This window comes from Hemiscyllium ocellatum, chromosome 16 (assembly GCF_020745735.1).
Source record: "Hemiscyllium ocellatum isolate sHemOce1 chromosome 16, sHemOce1.pat.X.cur, whole genome shotgun sequence".
In the NCBI taxonomy this organism is placed as follows: domain Eukaryota; kingdom Metazoa; phylum Chordata; class Chondrichthyes; order Orectolobiformes; family Hemiscylliidae; genus Hemiscyllium; species Hemiscyllium ocellatum.
The window spans coordinates 1,725,041-1,743,367 of NC_083416.1; the positions used below are offsets into that span (position 1 = coordinate 1,725,041).

Sequence of the window (18,327 nt, forward strand, 5' to 3'; positions counted from 1 at the left end):
TCGAATTTAATTTATATATATATGAACATAAAAGGTCTATATTTTATTAACTTTGATCCCTCAAATCTTTAAGTAATCCAAGGTTGGTCAAACAGGGCCATCACAGTTCAACTAAATGTACAATACTTTAACTGGATGACAGACAGGGAACTCTTCTGTAAATAATCTCTCCTTTTTCCTCTTTCCAAAGCTTCCAATAGCACGTTCGCTTTGCTGGTGTGAAAGAGTCAAACTTAAAAATCATATTACAGCACATTTACACAGTTCCACAATCAGCTGTTGCTTACTCACCCAGCTGAAGGCAAATTAAAACATGTCTAGTAAAATAAGACAACTGCTCTTCAGAATTCCACTGCTATCCTCCTGAAGTCACCGTAACCATCTGGAAGTATAATTCTCAAAGTACAAACTAGATACCTCATAATGCCAGGCAAGTTGGATCTCCTAATAATGGAGATGAAGATGAACTGCAATGTTGTAATCATTTAAATAGGTGCAATGATCTGCAAGTACCTGAGGGAATTATTATTATCTCCATCGCCAGAGTTTACAGGAATTGATTTACATAGAAGACAGTACTAGAAATATAAACATTTAAGAGTTTAAAATCAGTTACTTAAAGTGGCTGCATTTGCTTAAGAAGGAAAATTATCAAAACAGAAACTGCATAAGACCAATTCAGAATGAGGGAGACAATCTCCAGTGCTTCAACATTCATTGAATTATCTGTTGACAGTTATCATAGGATTACCTAGTCCGAAATGGTTCAATCCCATCACCTGTGTGAAAACATTGCTTTTGCTCAGGTGACCAGACTCTGCACTGCAGTATGTCATAGTCCTCCCAACTGACCAAATGCACTCTGTCTTGCAAGTAAAGTCCTGAGGTCTCATTACAAACAGAAATAGTATCTTTTAAACACAATGGACCTGTCTCATACATTAGAGTGATACAACATTACAATCTACCAGATATATTCTGGAAACAAAAAAAGGTATAATTTTCAAAATGACAAGTACATATAAACAAAAATAAACTTCGAAAATAGCTCAGCAAGCCAACACAAAGGAATGCTTTCATTATATAAAAAAACACCCATATGGTGTTCCCAGATGTACAATCATTAAGCAAAAGAAACTAGATGGGACAAAGGACATACAGGATCAGAGTATCCCTGATACAATCAGTTTCTGGTTAAGGTTTTCTTCTTTGGCAAATTGGAGTTGACCTCACCCAGGTTCCACAGTATTTAGTAGTTAAAATGTGTGCAATAACAGATGTTCCAACTAAACAGAAAGCTCACATCCCAAGTTACTGTTCAAGTTGGACGAATAAGGGCAAGCAAAAACTTAGGAGACCGGCCTACACACGGGAAATGCTTTCTTGCTGATTTAAGTGGGAAGGGGCCTCCTATTGTCTCATATTCTCAAGCAGCACCTTGGACTATAATATTGTTACTTCACAGTATCTTCCTGAAGATGTGTCCATTGTTCATTTCTGGTTAAGTCCTCAACTGGAGCACTCCCCGCTAGTGTTAATGACAGGTAGAAGTTAAAAGGTAAGCTACCGTTTGTAATTCTAATGGGATCAAGCTGCATCAGCAGTTTATTACAAAACGCTCCCTGAGCAAACTCAAGTTTTTCTTGGAGAAAGATTTCGTATGCGTATTAAAACAGGGGCATTGCGGAATGTCGGTTTCTGTCTTAAAGGAAGCACTTCCCTGCTCAAACAGGAAAACTCCAGCCAGCTTCATGATAACGAGAAGACGACAAGGCTGTTGCTGGAGCAGCAAGTTGCCCTCGGTCTCTGACAAGCTCGGACTTGATTTACTGAAACAAGAACAGACAATGCTGGAACAGCTCAGCAGGTCTGGCAGGTACTGTGAAAAGAAATCAAGATTAACGTTTCAGGTGGAGTGACCCTTCCTCAGAAACTGGGAAACTAACTTCTGAGGAAGGGTCACTCAGCCCGCAACCTCAACTTTTGATTTCTCTCCACAGATGCTGCCAGGCCTGCTGAGCTTCTCCAGCATTTTAGGTTTTTGTTTCTTATTTACATTAACCGCAGTTGGTTTGGTTTTTCTGGATTTACAGAACCCAGTTCCTTTCAACGATGTCATTGGGAAGAGTTGAAAATGAATGGTCTAATTTCTCCCCATTCTTCTTGGAGAGAAAAGCAAATCTGACAACACAAGCCATTCTCCAGGAGATCACTGCTGGTTGCCTAGAGTAACACAGACCAGGATTTACAGACAAGTTGAGATTCTCCCCCTAAGCCATAGTTGAGGCATCGCTTAGAGATTTGGAGAGTTGGCAGGGAGAAAGTAATTTTAACAACACGTCGAATCTCAAACAAAAAAGGCAAAAAAAGAGAGTATGGTGCAACCTTGCGTACTGTTGAGCCAATCTTCGGCTTTTGGAAATCTGAGATAACCTGTTCCACCTTTAAGTAGCAAAGCCGTTCACACCCGTTTCTCAGAGTAAACTGGAGAAAGGTGAGAGGGAGAGAATGTTGATGGGCTGGTAGATAGTCTGTGCATTACTACCTCATCATAAGGTAAGTTAGGCAGCATTGAAGTTCGCAGCAGGTGGTTATACATTTGCTGGGAATGGGAAGCCAGGAGTTGTCGGTGTTGCACAGAACCAGGAACCATAGCAGGTGAAATAGGATGGCCAGGAGTTAATACTGGCACAATAACCGGGTCAGACTTTCGTGTCTTTGCAGAATTTTTATTCAAGTCAACCAGCTGAAAACGTGCTCCAAATTTCTCAGCCATGTGATGGAGTTCTGGATGGTAGCCTCCAAGTAGATAGGGGCTCGTTGGTGTTCCTTTCTTGTTGTCTGCTTGACTCAATGAGGAGAGGGCCTGATGACTGGACAGATTGGATTCTTGGTCCCCTTTAGGTTTTTCTTCTGGTTGAGCTTTGTCTTCATGAGAGGTGACTAATTCATCATCAGCAGGCTCTTCACCTTCTTTTCCGGATTCCTCTGGACAACGTGCAAGCTGGCTTCGTTTGGCCGGTACCATGTTGCTATTTGATGAAAATGGCCTATTGGGGCCGTTTGGAAGCTCCTCCTTACAGTTCTTTATCCCATCCTTGATCAAGGTTCTTCCAAGTGGAGTAGGAGGCCCGTTTTGTGCTTGAGACGTTTGGCTGTTGGCTGCTGTAGCTCCTGTTTCAGAAACAGCGGGGGGTGAGGAAGATAACTGGGAGAGATTTGTACTTGCTGTCTCAGCACTCAATTTCGTTTTCCTGTCTTGAGGGGTCTCAGAATTGGTCGAAGTGCATTCTGGCCTCTGGACTTTAGGATATTTTGGGAGACTTAAATCTGTAGGGAAATCCTCCGACACAACTCGAGAACGGAGGCTCAGTGGTGACTGACTCAGTGACTCAACACCAGAGCTATGATCGGAATGAACAAATTCTCTTCTCTGCTCACTCATCCTTGTGCAATAAGAATCCAGTCTTCGTTTCTTAGCCAGTCGTTCACTGTCGTTACGGTTTTTCCTGTTCTCACAATGATTTTGTAAGGATCGAGGGAGCAGATAATGAGGGACACTCTTGCGTGATAAACAGACTGGTGCATGCATGAGATCGGTGGCTCTCTTTCCTGGAGAATTCTTATTGGACTTGCTGAGATTTAATGGAGAAGACTGTTCACTGTATTGCATTGAAGTCTCCATCTGTAGTGGTGATTGTTTATTGGATAAATTTTGAGGTAACATTTTAGATAGTTGTCCTTTACGATCATTCACATAGTTACTATCCACGCATTTGCTTAAATTCAACCCCTCCTCGGCCAGGCGACTTTGTGAATCTCCACCGTCATCATTCACATGTAGCCCCTCAAATGTTCTTGGTCTTGGGTTTGCTTTACGTTCTTCCCTGGAATCTGCAACATGTTTAGTAGAATGGGAGTTACTTAACAGGGATACAGGAGACCTGCTCCCTTTCACTACTCGAATTCCATTCATTTGTCCAATGCAAGTTTTCTTTGCTGGTTGTGAAACACATTTAGAGTCTTCTCGATTAAGCCAAGTAATGTTCTGCGTTTCACTTTCTCCCAAGGTTTTGATGTACATTTTGCTATCTGGTTTGATGCTATTTGATTGGTCCACCTTGAGTGTCCTGGGAAAAGCTGGCCTGGATTCACCTTTCGATGTGGTCAAGCCCAACCTGCTTTTAAGAACATCGAGAGGCGACACACCTTCAGGTAATTGGAAGTTCAGTATTCCAGAGTGAAGGTGTTGGAACATTCCAGATGGAAAGATGGACTTCGTTCCTTCGGTGGCAATGTGCCGACATTCTTTAACACTGGAGCCACTGGACAAGTCCTGAGGTTGCAACTGGATGTTTCCCACACTTGGGCACTCGCTATTTTTCTGTCTTTTCAATTGTTGTTCATGTGTTCGGTGCACTTCAGACTCAGACTTCTCACCTTTTTCTAAATCCGAGAGGGGGAAGGCCTTATTTCTGGAATACTCCCCTGTAATGGATGCCCCGTCATCTTGGTTTTTACGTTTTGGAGTTGGTATCTGCTTGTCTTGGCTGTTACCCAGAGTACCCGAGTGCTGAGCAGGGACAGTCCTTTGGCCTTTGGCCTGGCACCTTCCAGCACCTGCTAGATTACCCTGAAAAGGGAAAAGAAAATGGGTTAAAAATTTTGCCTCACTTCTACCCCAGGCAGCTCTTCTGGCCTCCATCATCCGATTGCCTGAAGGGTTATTAGCCTGTTCCACTCTGGGCTCATTACAATGCAATCCTGTTCAAGTTCATTTTCACATCTACATGCTTTCCAGCTTGCAGACAATATTAACCAGATAACAGTCCAATGGAGACAGAGGGGCTATTTTTAGACCCACCGTCACTATTGACCACATGACAGTTACCAACACAGCAATGTGTGAATTAAACTTGGGACCAATATTCCATATAAAGGTGCTGGATGCAAAATGGCTTCAGGAGAAAAACAGACCATGCACTACAAACAGCCCCTTTAAAGACGTGCGACAATTTTAAAGGAACTGCACAGCAAAGGGAACTTTGTTGGAGGCACTCCTGTTTGAGAGCGCTCAGTACTGCACAGCACATGGTGCACCAACCTACTCAATCAACACAGTCACCTGTGAGCACAGGAGGACAGGGACGAGAATTCTGTAACACTTAGAAAAACAGGACCTGAAATGTTAACTCTCCACAGAACTGCCAGACCTGCTGAGGTTACTGCCACCAATTTCTCTCGTTTGATTTTCAGCATCTGCAGTTCTTTCTGTTTTTGCTTTAAAGTGACAAATTCGGTTATCCAAATTTAAAAATACCCAACACACACCTATTTCTCCCTGAACATAGTTATAGAGATGTACAGCACAGAAACAGACCCTTCGGTCCAACTCGCCCATGCCAACCAGATATCCTAACCTAATCTAGTCCCATTTGCCAGCACTTGGCCCATAAACCCTTCCTGTTCAATTACCCATCCAGATGCCTTTTAAAATGTTGCAATTGTACCAGCCTCCACCACTTCCTCTGGCAGCTCCATACACGTACCACCCTCTGCATGAAAAAGTTGCCCCTTAGGTTTCTTTTATATCTTTCCCTTCTCGCCCTAAACCTATGCCCCCTAGTTCTGGACTCACTGACCCCAGGGAAATGACGTTGTCTGTTCATGTCCCTTATGATTTTATAAACATCTATAAGGTCACCCCTCAGCTTCCAACGCTCCAGGGAAAACAGTCCTAGCCTATTCAGCTTGTCTCATTAGCTCAAATCCTCCAACCCTGGTAACATCCTTGTAAATCTTTTTTTGAACCCTTTCAAGTTTCACAACATCCTTCCAATGGGCAGAAGACCAGAATTGCACACAATATTCCAAAAGTGCCCAACCAGGGTCCTGTACAGTCACAACATGGTGTCCTGAATCCTGTACTCAATACTCTCACCAATAAAGGAAAGCATACCAAACACCTTCTTCACTATCCTATCTACCTGCGGCTCCACTTTCAAGGAGCTATGAACCTGCACTCCAAGGTCTCTTTGTCCAGCAACACTCCCTAGGACCTTACCATTGTGTGTACAAGTCCTGCTAAGATTTGCTTTCCCAAAATCTGCTACTTCTCTCCATCTGCTACTTCTCAGCCCGTTGGCCCATCTGGTCAAGATCCTGTTGTAATCTGAGGTAACCCTCTTCGCTGTCCACTACACCTCCAATTTTGGTATCAACTGCAAACTTATTAACTGTACCTCTTACGCTCACATGCACATCATTTATATAGATGAAGAAAAGTAGAGGACCCAGCACCAATCCTTGTGGCACTCCACTGGTCACAGGCCTCCAGTCTGAAAAACAACCCTCCACCACCACCCCGTCTTCTACCTTTGAGCCAGTTCTATATCCAAATGGCTACTTCTCCCTGTATTCCAGGAGATCTAACCATGCTCACCAGTCTCCCACTGGGAACCTTATCAAATGCCTTACTGAAGTCCATATAGATCACATCTACTGCTCTGCCCTCATCAATCCTCTTTGTTACTTCTTCAAAAAACTCAGTCAAGTTTGTGAGACATGATTTCCCACACACAAAGCCATGTTGACTATCCCTAATCTGTCCTTGCCTTTCAAAACACATGTACATCCTGTCCCTCAGGATTCCCTCCAACAACTTGCCCACCACCGAGGTCAGGCTCACCAGTCTACAGTTCCCTGGCTTGTCCTTACCACCCTTCTTAAACAGTGGAACCACATTAGCCAACCTCCAGTCTTCCAGCACCTCACCTGTGACTACCGATGATACAAATATCTCAGCAAGAGGCCCAGCAATCACTTCTCTAGCTTCCCACAGAGTTCTCGGGTACACCTGGGGATTTATCCACCTTTATGCATTTCAAGATCTCCAGCACTTCCTCCTCTAATATGGACATTTTGCAAAATGTCACCATATATTTGCCTACAGTCTATATCTTCCATATCCTTTTCCACAGTAAATACCGATACAAAATACTCATTTAGTATCTCCCCCATTTTCTGTGGCTCCACACAAAGGCCGCCTTGCTGATCTTTGAGGGGCCCTATTCTCTCCCTAGTTACACTTTTGTCCGTAATGTATTTGTAAAAACCCTTTGGAGTCTCCTTAACCCTATTTGCCAAAACTATCTCATGTCCCCATTTTGCTCTCTTAAGTATACTCCTATTTCCTTTATACTCTAATGATTCACTCGATCTATCCTGTCTATACCTGACATATGCTTCCTTCTTTTTCTTAACCAACCCCTCAATTTCATTGGTCATCCAGCATTCCTTATACCTACCAGCCTTTCCTTTCACCCTGACAGGAATATACTTTCTCTGGATTCTCGTTATCTCATTTCTGAAGGCTTCCCATTTTCCTGCTGTCCCTTTATCTGCGAACATCCGCCTCCAATCAACTTTTGAAAGTTTTTGCCGGATACCATCAAAATTAGCCTTCCTCCAATGTAGAACTTCACCTTTTCGATCTGAACTGTCCTTTTCCATCACTATTTTAAATCTAATAGAATTATGGTCGCTGGCCCCAAAATGCTCCCCCACTGACACCTCAGTCACCTGCCCTGCAGGTTAAGTTTTGCACCTTCTCTTGTAGGTACATCTACATTCTGAACCAGAAAGTTTTCCTGTACACACTTAAATTCCTCTCCAGCTCAACCCTTAACACTATGGCAGTCCCAGTTTATATTTGGAAAGTTAAAATCCCCTACCATAACCATTCTATTATTCTTACAGATAACAGAAACCTCCTTAGAAGTTTGTTTCTCAATTTCCCTCTGACTATTAGGGGGTCAATAATACAATCCAAATAAAGGTGATCATCCCTTTATTTTTCAGTTCCACTCGGATAACATCCCTGGATGTATTTCCAGGAATATCCTCCCTAAGTGCGACAGTAGTACTATTCCTTACCAAAATGATCACTCCCCCTCCTCTCCTGCCTCTCACACTTGTCTATGAAGTCCCATCCCTCCCAACTACGTGCCTACATTGTTAACATTCCTGGAACCACAAACCCAATGCTTTCTAGGAAGGAGAGAGAAAAAAAAAAGTCTTCTTTTCAGGTTCAAAGTCAGCTCTGCAGTTTGAACAGATTCCTAGGTCCTGAGTTTTCCCACAAGGATCACCAACCTGACTGCCAAACATTCAATCACTTAGGGAAAACAAAATGTTGCACGAATGCAGCACTGGGTCAGTCTCAGGTGCTGCTGTTTCAGCGTGGGAACTTTGCAAACAAATCACAGACGACAGATAGAACTCCAGACTTTAGCAATAAATACTGGGGGTACAGAGATTTGATGTCCCATTTTCCTCTTCAGTAATTTTTCAATCAGATCAGCAAATGGACAATTAAAGAAAAACACAACCCCAGCCAAGAGGGACAAAAAAAGTATGGCAATAATGAGCTAGCTACTTCACTTGAGACTGAAGCAGGTCCATTGAGAATGTTTAGGAATAGGTTAGACTGATGGATGAAGGACAGCGAACTAACAAGGTACAAAGGACAAGTCTGTAATGATAGGTCTGTTACTCACATGGAGGATATGCATTCTGATTTACCATTTCTACAAAGGTTTGCATCCCTGCACAAAATGGTAAAGCAGTACTGCTACCGAACTAGCAGCGTACCCTCCCTTCCATCACTTGCTAGCTTAGGAGACTCTAGGGGATAAGTAAATTTGTTTATTGCAACATTTCAATTTAACATAACACCACAGGGGTTTCTCTAAAGTCAGCTTGAAATCCAAATACATTTATGACACTCCCACCACTTTCTGCTCAGTGAATAGCTGGCTCATGGCAAGATCAGCATATAAAATGCTTTCCGGTCTTTTTCTTTCATAAAAATAACTAGGCTGCAATTTATCAGTGTCAGTTACAACCCAGCACAATTGCTGGCAAACAATGCAATTCAATTTTTTTTTGATACTGAAACTTCTGCTTGTTCCAAAGGGCTTTGCCAAGGATCCAAGCTGCATGTTATAGGAATATTGCCAAGCAGAGACGACAGAGTGAAAGTAAGAACATCCTACTGATCTTCAGGACAGAACATTGTACAATGAGCCCAAATGTAAATTAGTACCCACTGGAACGAGGGGAAATCGCACCTCTTTCTCAGACATACGAGTTGATTCTGGAATCTTTTTAACTTTTAAGCTTGGCTCCCCAGTTTTCGTTTTGACATCTTTCTCAGAGTCATCCGATGTGCTTGTAGTGTGTTTGCGTGGCTTGGTTGGTGGCAGTGGTTTGTGTTCCTCCCCTTTGAGGTAGCGTTCGTATGGTAGGATCAGCCTGCAGAGAAACAGCAGCGGAATCACCCAGGCGTTCCAACATCATTTTCACACCTTTCATAAACAGTGAGGTAAGGAGCAGGTGTAGGCAATTCGGCCCCTCAAATCTGCTCTACTATTCAACACATCATTGATCAGATCATAATCTCAATCCAACACACCTGCTAATCAGACAGATTCTTAAGAAAATGGTTGTAAGGCTATTACCCTCTACTTTAAAAATATTCAAGAGACTGACAAGAGTCAGAGAGATGTACAGCATGGAAACAGACTTTCAGTCCAATTTGTCCATTCTACATAAATCTTGCCCCATTTGCCAGCACTTGGCCCATATCCCTCCAAACCCTTCCTATTCATATACCCATCCAGATGCCTTTTAAATGTTGCAATTGTACCGGCCTCCACCATGTCCTCGGTCAGCTCATTCCATACTGTGTGGCAGCCATGAAGACATGTATGGTACAGTTGGATGTGGCTTCTCACAAACTTGGTGTTAACTAATTTGACTTTAGTTAAAGTCCCTCCACCACCCAAAAATAACTGTCTACGCTGCATTCCTGCGCAGTATGCACCACCCTCTGCATGAAAAAGTTGCCCCTTAGGTTTCTTTTATATCTTTCCCCTCTCACATTAAATCTATGCCCTCTTTTTAGACTCTGCTACCCCTGGGAAAAGACCTTGTCTATTTACCCTATCCATGCCCCTCATGATTTTATAAATCTCCGTAAAGTCACCCCTCAGCCTACAACGCTCCAGGGAAAACAGCCCCAGCCTGTTCAGCCTCTCCCTATAGCTCAAACCCTCCAATCCTGGCAACATCCCTGTAAATCTTTTCTGAACCAGTTTAAGTTTTGCAACACATTTATTATACTTAAAGTTCTCTTGTGTCTCTACCTGTGACCTCATCACTGAATACGGACTAATTCAGAGCGACCCAAGGTTCAAGAGTTATGAATAAATGGCGAAGAGGCAAAAGCCTCAAAGGTACTTAAACAATGTGGGACGTGCAGCGGGTGGAACATTTTCATTTTCTACATAAACTAACCCCTGCCTGTGGACAGCTTTAAACTATGTATGGTGCATAAATATAGGAGTAAGTGTCTTAGCAAGACTGTAGGGTTTGAGTATCTTGCAGGAATGCAGCGTAGACAGTTATATTTGGGTGGTGAAGCGGTGAGGTCGGATACTAAAGTCAAATTAGTTAACACCAAGTTTGTAAGAAGCCACATCCAACTGTACCATACATGTCTTCATGGCTGCCACACAATCTCGCAATAAAGACTTAAAAAGGTGATGAAATTTACTAAAGAATCAACTATATTTCAAATTTAAAACAGAATTCATGCAAACATCAGAGCCCAAAAGTTGATTTCCAGTCAACTTCCAACTGATACACTCAGTAGTGTCTGCACATTAGACCAGTCTTTGTGCTTTAGTTAAGCCAGGCAGAGTTACCTTCAAAAACAACTCATTTCACTCTCTCTCTGGTCTGCAAAATGCGGGAATGTGTTTACAGTGCACAGAAAAGACTCCTTTCTCTATTAGCCCCTTTTGTTAATAAAAGCTGCCAACAGACAAGCCAAGCAGAGACACTGCATATTCCTCCCTCTCCCTCCATTACAAACAGCTCCAAATCCTTTCTCAGATTCCACTGAGGTTCTTCATTCAGAGAGATCAGAACTTATACATGAAACGGTTATACACTTGCTCAAAATCAATAATGATATCAGAACAATAGTTTTATTGGAATAAAGATTTGGAAACCAGTTCATCAGGATCTGCTTCTACATACCTGAAAGTTCATAATGATTAATACTTCATGTCTCTAAATATAGAATCTCAAAAGTCAAAACAGAAACTGGTCACCCATTCTCTGAAAACCAGTGAAACTTGCTCATATTCAGCTGCTCACTCTTTCAGTTCTCCAACATCCCCTTCTCATGTCTTTTAATTTTTTTTTCACGTCTGAGCTCTGCATTACTGCTCCCCACTCTGATTTAAAAGACTTTGCGGTCAAGATTTACTGCGGAGACTTCAGACTATAACCTATCCCGGCACATTTGGGTGGTTGTGAGGTGGGTGTGGGGGTGCTGCCTTGTTTGGTGTCAACTTTCAGCCAAGATCACATCTGTCCTCCCAGGTGATGCCATTCTTCCCGGTTGGTGGGACTTTCCTCTGACGAAAGTTGCTGCCACATTTCTTACATTACAACTGTCACTCCATGTCAAACTCCCCGATTTGCTGTGAAAGATTTTGAGGAATGTATTGAAGTCCTGCTAGTTTGACTTCCTCCTGACTGGTATGTGGCAGAAAATTTGCGACAATGTTCCTCTTAGCCTACACTATATTAGTCATACAAATGTCACTTATGTTATCACAAAGTGTAATAAATACTGAACTTAAGCAATAAAACAAAGCAAAACATTTCTGGGTATCATTTGAGGAAAAAGGATTAAGATTTATATAGGGTCTTTTATATTTTTGAATCCCCCAAGGATAGTTTGTAATTACAGTAAACATTAATAACCAGTACCTATGGAATCAGGAATATACTGATTGATTAATTATTCAGAATAATCAAGGAGGTCCACACAGAGAATGTAAACACACACATAATAAGTAATAGAAACAGAATGTAGGGGGTACATCCCATCACTGTCAGACTTTATTTATAGCACAAATCACAGATAATAGTGCAACTTTGCCTTAAATAAAACTTACCAAGAGCTTTCTCACTCAAACCCTCAGCTGACATCATGGTATTTGAGAAGAAATTGACTCAAAATATGAATTGACTGTTGATATTGTGTGTGGCCATTCAATTGAACCAAAATATCTCCATTGAGGTAAATAAATTTCAAGAACTATAATAATTGGGTAGAATAAATACAGCAACTTTCACAATATTTGAGGTATATAATTTTTAACCAGTTTATCAGGAACACCGGTTTATAAGGTGCTGGTTAAAACAGTTTGCTGTACGTGCTTTTGAAGCATTACCATTGCTGTGAAACAGGCAGATGCAGCAAGGTTCCACATTGGCACTGAGACCAATCTGCTTTAATAAAGTTGGTTGCAGCATAAATACTGCTCAAAATAATTGCAGAACTGCACTTCTTTTCAATTTGTGCTGTAGGATCCTCCAGCCTCATCTGAGAAGATTTATAGGGCACTGATTTAAAAACTTCTATGAAAGGCATAATCCTCAGGACTGTAAAAACTCTCAGGGAGCCAGCCTGCAAGTGATTAAACCTCTAGAGAAGGTAATGAACTTCTGATTCAGAGATGAATACATTACCAATCAGTCAAAACTTGCATTTGGTTCACCTCTTACTTTTAAGAAGATTAATATTTTGCTGTTAATAAGTAAACGATAAAGCCGGTTGGTGTTATTTCAGCAAAATGAAGACACATTCAAATACAAACCACATCATGTTCTATCTTACATCCTACCAAATACTACTCAATATAAGAATGCATTGTGTCTCTTTAAATTATCTGATTATCATTCTATTTGAATAAATTTCAGTATGAATCACTATATGCTAGGAACGAGAGTGTGTATCACTGTTCAATTCACTTAGTGTCCAGATGTGGACTGCCTTTGAACCCGCAGGAATAAAGTCATCTTTGAGCACACTCCATACCATTAAAGCCCCTATGAACAGGTTGGTCCCATTTCACTTAGGTTGAAAAGTTTCCTGACACACTGCTCTAGGAATTGGATTGTGCCCATTTCCAGAGGTAAACATTGTAATATATTGTAAGATGAAAATCAGGGAACCTGGGTGTCTGTCCATCCAAGTGAAGATGGTCCAAATTGTATGGTAACAAGACAGTCGCTGAGGACCTCTTTCATGCACTGAGCCACCTCATCACGCTCAGGAGCAAAGAGACTCCCTGGTAATAGTTTGGTCTATTGCCTGACAAAGTTAGATTCAAGCATAGCTGGAGTTTTAACAGTGAAGGTGGGCAGTCAGATGCAATGTACTCTACCTCTCGTAATGTCTCCTGGTACAGGTGGCAGCACTAGTACTCCCTGGGTTACCACCCAGCTCATCATAGATATGCTTCCACAACCGGCGAGCAGTTACCTGCAACAAGAAATCAGAATCCTTTAACAAAAGGCCACTGTCAGCTTGAAATTTAAAACTGCACAATCAATGACTTTCCAAAAAGGAGATAAAAACTTTTCGCAAGTTTGACCAAGTTTCAAAGCAAGAATTAGCTACAACAGCCTGCAGTTCAGCATTATCCTATCAGGAGCACTGTCTTCTGTTTTGATGTAATAACAGTCCTGAGCTTCTTAAAAGCAGAGTAGGTAATTACCCTAAACCCAGTTTAAAAAGTTGCCCAGTGAAGAAAGGAAATAAATTCACTAAATACCACAGCTGTGGTAAATACACTACACTGAAGCAAGTCAGAGTATGGGAAGGTGCCTTACACTTCACACGCTCCTGAAATAAAAACTGCATACAGAACACCGAAATACTCCGCAAAGTAATGGGAGAAAGGAATGAGAATGGAGAAACACAGTGCTCGTGGTGATTGCATACTTGACATCATTGTGGTCAAACCTTTATAGACGTCATAGTCATAGAAAAGTGCTTTCAAGATGCATCATTACCCAGGATGTATCTGGGAAAAATGCCAACTTAACTGAAGTGGCAAACTGGAATGATAGATAGGTAGCTGGATTCCCCAAGGTGAATGGAAATTTCTGAATTTTATAATTTCTTCATTACATTTGAGTCAGTGAATTCCAAGAAGTACTTTATGTCAAAAACAGCTAAAAAGGACATGTTTTAACAGCTCTGCAAAAATAAGAGGAAGTATACTTACTGCTTCATATCCTCCAAGCCGTTGTGTAACAGTGAACATTATGAATAGATCAACTGATAAACAAAGAGAAAAGCATGTCACTGTGGGTAAGCAGTGGATTTTCAAAAATAACTTAATTTTAACACCCTCTTCACTGACTAAATTTAGAATACAGCTCTTACAGCACGCACACTTTCAATTCAAACACAGCCTGAAAAATGCATTTAAAAGTCAAGGCTCCCTGGGCTGGGAGAAAACAAGAGCTTTTGCCTGAAATATCAATTTTACTGCTCCCCGGATGCTGCCTAAACTGCTGTGCTCTTCCAGCACCACTAATCCAGAATGTGGTTTCCAGCATCTGCAGTCATTGTTTTTAACCTAGTTGATTTTAACCCGACTGCGAATCCTCTCGCAAGGATGCCTGCCTTGAAGAAGTTTTCCTCCTCTCTCAACAAGAATCTCAGGGAGTCCCTCTCCTACTGCAACTCCCAGGTCATTTTCTCTCCCCTGAAGCTCTTCAACCATGTCCTGAAACAAACTCGCTACCACAGCCACATTTGCTTCCTCAGTGCCTGCCTCCGTAACCAACTCATCCCACACGGACTCCGGACCCGAGCAGGACTAACAGTACAGACTACAGATTCAAAAACACCAGCAACAGTTCTCCTTCAAGATCCTCGGCTCCACACTTGCAGTAATGCGCCGGCACCTAACCTCTCCTTTATTCCTGATGAAGGGCTTTCGCCCGAAACGTCGATTTTCCTGCTCCTCGGATGCTGCCTGAACTGCTGTGCTCTTCCAGCACCACTAACCCAGAAAACAAGAGCAACTGACTCAGTCCAACATTATTCATTCTGAACAGAAAACCCAATGATCAAAGAGGAAAATGTCCTGATAGACACTGCAACATTAATTATTATGTTAAAAGAACTAAAAGGAGCACACGAGGTTATACAAATGATAGTAATTATAAAAGGACAACAATAATCCACTTGCTTTTTGGAAATTTCATACAAGCAAGCTTACCCTTTAAACTTCAAAAATCTCATCTCAATTTGAGAGTTATAACACCTTCAAACTAAGGTTAATACTGAAACAGAACCACTTGGATTCAGTTATAGATGTGTTTGCAAATTAACAGGCCAAACAGAAAGACTGCAAAGCTGAAATGGTCTGGGTTAATGACAAGATGGAGCACAGACGAGATATAACACCTGGTCAAGTGTCAGCAAAGGTTTGCTATGAGTACTTAAAACAATAAAAAGGTAATAAAGGTAACAGACAATCTGAAATTCCCTGATTAAGGAGAAGGGGGACAAGTTGTCTTCCAGAATGCTCACTTGTTCAGAAGAGCTAATTTTGTTTTGACGTAAGACAGAGAATGCATCTCTGAATTTTAAAGTTAAATGTGACTGGATAATGACAACAACATTCCAAAGTAACTGAAACATTGCTAGCTGCCTGGAAAAAGGCTAAAATACCCATCAGTCACCCTGCTCCACAGGCAGCACATCCTTATCGATTGAAGGCAAAATGGTTGCATTGTCTTACAATAGGCTTAACCACTCAGTGCACTTCAGAAAACCCTGCTGTTTTATTCCAACTCATCTCGCTCCATCTGCGAAGCTGGGACGCGTGCTGATTTAAAAGATACCAGTTATAGGATTTCTTTACACCTTTGTCCCAGCATGCATTGCACACACAGTTTGCCATAATATGGTAAGTTTTAATCTGCAATTTGAGAGGGAGAAGGGAGAATCGGAAGGGTCAGTATTGCAGTTGAACAAAGGGAACTATGGAGCGCTGAGGGAGGAGCTGGCCAAAGTTCAAGGGTTCAATATCCTAGCAGGGACAGCAGGGGAATAACAACAGCAGGTATTTCTGGAAATAATGCAGATGGTGCAAGATCGGTCATTCCAAAGGGAAAGATAGATCCCATGGTGGGGTCAGCCATGGCTGACGAGGGAAGTTAAGGACTGTATAAAGATAAAAGAGAAGAAGTATACCATAGCAAAGATGAGGGGAAAGCTGGAGGACTGGGAAACTCTTAAAGGCAATACACGGAGACAAAATGAGGTACGAAGGCAAACCAGCCAAAAATATAAAGGAGATTAATAAAAACTTATTAGGAATGTGGAAAGAGAAAAAGATGGCTAAGACTAAAATTGGGTCCTTGAAGACAGAAACGGGTGAATTTATTATGGGGTACAAGGAAATGGCAGAAGAGTTGAATAGTTACTTTGGATCTGTCTTCACTGGGGAAGACACAAGCAATCTTCCAGATGTAATACTGGCTGAGGGATAGAGGGTAATGGATGAACTGAAGGGAATTTATATTAGGCAGGCAATGGTGTTGGAGAGACTTAGGTCTGAAGGCTGACAAGTCCCCGAGATCTGATGGCCTGCATCCCAGAATACTAAAGGAGGTGGCTTTAGAAATCGTGGACACATTGGTAATCATTTTCTAATGTTCCATAGATTCAGATCAGTTCCTGAAAATTGGAGGGTGGCTAATGTTGCCCCACGTTTCAAGAAAAAAGGGAGAGAGAAAACAAGGAAGTATAGATTGGTTAAGTCAGACGTCAGTGGTGGGAAAGATGCTGGAGTCAATTATAAAAGATGAAGTTACAACTCATTTGGATAGCAGTAACAGGATAGTTAGCAGAGTCAGCATGGATTTAAGAAGGGGAAATCGGGCTTGACTAATCTTCTGGAATGCTTTGAGGATGTAACTATGAAGATAGACAAGGGAGAGCCAGTGGATATAGTGTACCTGGACTTCCAGAAAGCTTTTGATAAAGTCCCACATAGGAGATTAGTGAGCAAACTTAGGGCACATGGTATTGGGGACAAAATACTGACTTGGATTGAAAATTGGCTGGCTGACAGGAAGCAGAGAATAGTGGGAAACTGGTCCCTTTTGGAATGGTAGCCAGTGACCAGTGGGGTAACAGTGGTGCTGGGACCACAGCTGTTTATAGTATACATTAATGATATAGATGAAAGTATTAAAACTTATTAGCAAATTTACTGATGACACTAAGCTGGGTGGCAGGGTGAAATGTGAGGAGGTTGTTATGAGAATACAGGGTGACCTGGACTGGCTAGGTGAGTGGACTGATGCATGGCAGGTGCAGTTTAATGTGGATAAATGGGTGGTTATTCACTTTGGTGGCAAGAACAGGAAGGCAGTTTACTACCTAAATGGAGTCAAGTTAGATAAAGAGGAAGTACAACAAGATCTAGGTGTTCTTGTACATCAGTCAATGAAAGCAAGCATGCAGATACAGCAGGCAGTGAAGGCGGCTAATAGCATACTGGCCTTCATAACAAGAGAAATCGAGTATAGAAGCAAAGAGGTCCTTCTGCAGCTGTACAGGGCCCTGGACCACACCTGGAATAGTGTGTGCAGTTTTGATCTCCAAATTGGAGGAAGGACATGCTGACTATTAAGGGAGTGCAACGTAGGTTCATGAGGTCAATTCCCAGATGTTGAAAGATTGGAGCAACTGGGCTTGTATACCCTTGAGTTTAGAAGGATGAGAGGGGATCTGATTGAGACGTATAAGATTATTAATGGATTGGACACTCTGGAGGCAGGAAACATGTTTCCGCTGATGGGCGAGTCCAGAACCAGAGGACAGAGTTTAAAAATAAGGGGTAGGCCATTTAGAACAGAGTTGAGGAGAAACTTCTTCACCCAGAGAGTGGTGGGTGTGTGGAATGCACTACCCCAGAAGGATACAATCACAAAAGAGAAGGATAAAGCTATTAAAAGTAGTGGAATCAAGGGTTATGGGGATAAGGCAGGAACAGGATACTGACTTGTGGATGATCAGCCATGATTATAATGAATGGGGGTGCTGGCTCGAAAGGCCGAATGGCCTACTCCTGCACCTACTGCCTATTGCCATAAATTCAGGAGTGAATCATTCCACACCTGAGAGTTAGTTCAATTCTGTTATTCAGGTCATTTAGTCTGAACACGGTCAAGAGGGAGCTTTGTTCCATGTTACTTGGTAAATTTTACTGACCTCAGTTTTACAAAACAAAATCAGTTGACCTAATATTCATATTCTTTTCAGCAGGAGAATCTATGGGAAAATTACAGGCCTAATGTTGTCACTGAATGGTTTAATTTTAACTGCAAGATTAAGAAATAGTTTCTCAGTAGCTGCCTTGGAATCCAAGA

At 41.9% G+C, this 18,327-nt stretch overlaps 1 protein-coding gene across 1 annotated transcript in view; it reads right to left on the reverse strand.

Moving 5' to 3' along the window:
* Positions 1 to 1,028: 1,028 nt before the first annotated feature.
* The window catches only part of LOC132823312 (AT-rich interactive domain-containing protein 5B-like), a 101,254-nt gene continuing 83,955 nt past the window's right edge, over positions 1,029 to 18,327 (reverse strand). The window contains exons 8-11 of the mRNA XM_060836988.1: positions 14,157 to 14,209; positions 13,311 to 13,408; positions 9,132 to 9,315; positions 1,029 to 4,633 (exon numbers count right to left, since the gene is read on the reverse strand). Coding sequence (XP_060692971.1) covers positions 2,462 to 4,633; positions 9,132 to 9,315; positions 13,311 to 13,408; positions 14,157 to 14,209 — 2,507 coding nt within the window. The 3' untranslated portion in view covers positions 1,029 to 2,461. The remainder of the gene's footprint in view (positions 4,634 to 9,131; positions 9,316 to 13,310; positions 13,409 to 14,156; positions 14,210 to 18,327) is intronic.